The following is a 2,827-nucleotide window of genomic DNA, read 5'->3' as shown; positions in this document are numbered from 1 at the left end:
TTTGAGGCAGTCTCACTCTGTCGTCCAGGCTGGAGTGCAGTGGTGTGATTTTGGCTCACTGCATCCTCTGTTTTCCAGGTTCAAGGGATTCTCAAGCCTCAGCCTTCTGAGTAGCTAGGACTACAGGCGCATAGAACCACGCCTGGCTAATTTTTGTACTTTTGGTAGAGACCGGATTTCACCATGTTGGCCAGGCTTGTCTTAAACTCCTGACCTCAGGGGATCCACCTTCCTTGGCCTTCCAGAGTGCTGGAATTGTAGGCGTGAGCCACTGTACCCTGCCTATTTTTTATTTTAACCCTGATTAGGGAACTTGAACTGTTGCTGGCCTTTTTTTTTTCCCCAATTAAGGATTATTTAGTATTGTTCCATATGACTTTTCAGTGTTTGTTCTACAAATTTTTGTTGTTATTGTTGTTGTTGTTTTGAGATGGGATCTTACTGTGTCACCCAGTCTAGAGTGCAATGGCGCGATCTTGGCACACTGCAACCTCCACTCCCAGGTTCAAGTGATTCTCCTGCCTCAGCCTCCTGAGAAGCTGGGATTACAGATGCCTGCTACCATGCCCAGCTAATTTTTGTATTTTTAACAGGGACAGGGTTTCATCCTGTTGGCCAGGCTGGTCTTGAACTCCTCACCTCAGGTAATCCACCCGCCTCGGCCTCCCAAAGTGCTGAGATTACAGGTGTGAGCCACTGCACCTGGCCCATTGTATAAAATTTATCAGTGCAAACTGCTGGGAAAATAGTATAAAATATTAAAGGTGAGTGGTTGCTTTCCCTGGCAAAAGACCCTTTAGAAGTGTAGGTGGGGCAGGCGTCATGGCTCACACCTGTGATCCCAGCACTTTGGGAGACCAAGGTGGGGAGATCACGAGGTCAGGAGTTGGAGACCAGCCTGACTAACATGGTGAAACCCTGTCTCTACTAAAATTACAAAAATTAGCTGGGCGTGGTGGCAGGTGCCTGTAATCCCAGCTACTCAGGAGGCCGAGGCAGGAAAATTGCTTGAACCCCGGAGGCAGAGGTTGCAGTGAGCTGAGACCACGTTATTGCACTTCAGCCTGGGTGACAGAGTGAGACTCCCGTCTCAAAAAAGAAAAAGAAAAAGAAAGAAGTGTAGGTGGCATTAAGTGGCATTAAATGCTGCTTCCCTGCCTCATATCTTCTAATTCTTATACTGGATGTGTATTCTAGTAGTCCTGGCCTCTTAGACTCATTTTCAGAGTGTATGTTGGTTAGAGTGGAATTATCATCAGTGCTGTGCTGTGCCTGCCCAGACCTCTTGGGCTTGTTGAGGTCTTGTGTCCCAGCCCTTTTGTTTTGACTCCTTAGTCTTTTTTGTGTTGCTATAATAAAATATCTGAGACTGGGTAATTTATAAAGAAAAGAGTTTGTTTAGCTCATAATTCTGCAGGCTGGGAACTTCAAGGGCATGGTACTGGCTTCTGGCATCGGCTTTCATGCTGTGTCATACATGGTGGAAGGTCAAAGAGGGAGACAAATGTCAAGAAAGGAACCAAACAGGAGGAGGAGCTTTGCTTTATAACAACTTGCTTTCTTGAGAATGAATCCATTTCCATGAGAGCGAAGAGTCACTCATGTCAGACAACATTAATCTATTCATGAAGGATCTGCTACCATGACCCAAACACCTCTCATAGGCCCCATCTCCAACACTGCTGCACTGAACGCGTCAACTTTTGGCGAGGACAAATGACACTGAAACTATAGCAACTCCTAGTGTTGAAACGAGAGAAACATCTTCCTCCATCCCAATAGCTACTTTCCCTTCTCACTGTCTTCTCAATCCCAGCCTTTTTTATGAGATCTGGTACAGTGTGTTTTATGAAACTAGGTTGGTAACAGGATCTTTTTTTTTTTTTTTTTATGTTTTTTAGGAATTTCAAATAAATGAGCAGGTCCTTGCTTGCTGGTCTGATTGTCGTTTTTACCCGGCCAAAGTCACTGCTGTTAACAAGGATGGTAAGGCATTTGAGTTGTAGTTGTTTTTACTTATGACTTAGTGGGGGGAAGGAAATATTTGTAATATTAGAGCTTGATAGTATCTTTTCAGCATTTATTTACTGCCTAGGTATCCTCTCGCTTCAAGTTTAATCGCTGTGTCAGGAGTTGGGAAGAAATTGTAAGTGCAAAGAAAACTGGATTAAAAAGGTGGTTTGATTTTTTCACCCCCTGAATTTCTGTCATTGTTTTCTAAAACAGTCACAGTTCATCTGTCACTCTGCCTGGGAAGTACACAGATACTTGCTATCTAAGAGTTCCTAATATAATTGATGAGATAGCCTGAATATTTGTGAATAGCCTAGAAATTAAATGAACACCAACAAACCTTTAAAAATTTGCTTTGTGGATGCAAGGTGATTGAAGGTGGTCTTGAAGTTGCTACATTGGAGTTGCTAGTGGAAACTGGGATTTAGAGCACTGAATTGGGTTGCATTTGTCAGAGTTGAACATGTGAAGAGACAGGTTAGCAACTTGACCAATAGAGGCTCATTTTGCCTACAAGGCAGGCAAAGAGTTATGAGGATAATATGTACAGTCAGAATCCTGGCACCTGGAGAACAGAGTCTGGGTCCCAGTGATACCATTGTAAGCACATTCTACCAGGGTGTGTGCGGTCTCCATGATCTCTGAAGTGAATGTTTAGGGAAGTCAGGCCTCTTGATGTCACTGTAAGGTTGACTGTTAGGCCAGACTGACTTTTCATTTGATGAAGTTATTCAGGTATTTATTTAATACTCTGTTAACTGCTGGACCATAGGCTGACCAAGTTTTGTCTGAGAATGATTTTTTTTCTTTTCCT

At 43.4% G+C, this 2,827-nt stretch overlaps 1 protein-coding gene across 7 annotated transcripts in view; it reads left to right on the top strand.

Moving 5' to 3' along the window:
- Window positions 1-2,827, top strand: part of PHF20 (PHD finger protein 20) — a 176,320-nt gene that overhangs the window by 75,242 nt on the left and 98,251 nt on the right. For 6 of the 7 annotated variants that reach the window (XM_017513016.2, XM_017513035.2, XM_037732905.1 and 3 more), the window contains one exon: window positions 1,902-1,986. The exons of the other annotated variant lie outside the window; for it this stretch is intronic. In XM_017513016.2, coding sequence (XP_017368505.1) covers window positions 1,902-1,986 — 85 coding nt within the window. The remainder of the gene's footprint in view (window positions 1-1,901; window positions 1,987-2,827) is intronic. 7 annotated transcript variants of the gene reach the window in all.

Source organism: Cebus imitator, unplaced genomic scaffold, assembly GCF_001604975.1.
Source record: "Cebus imitator isolate Cc_AM_T3 unplaced genomic scaffold, Cebus_imitator-1.0 Scaffold18, whole genome shotgun sequence".
NCBI lineage: Eukaryota > Metazoa > Chordata > Mammalia > Primates > Cebidae > Cebus > Cebus imitator.
The sequence above is the reverse complement of the archived record's forward strand: the minus strand, read 5'-3'. Positions and strand labels throughout refer to the sequence as shown.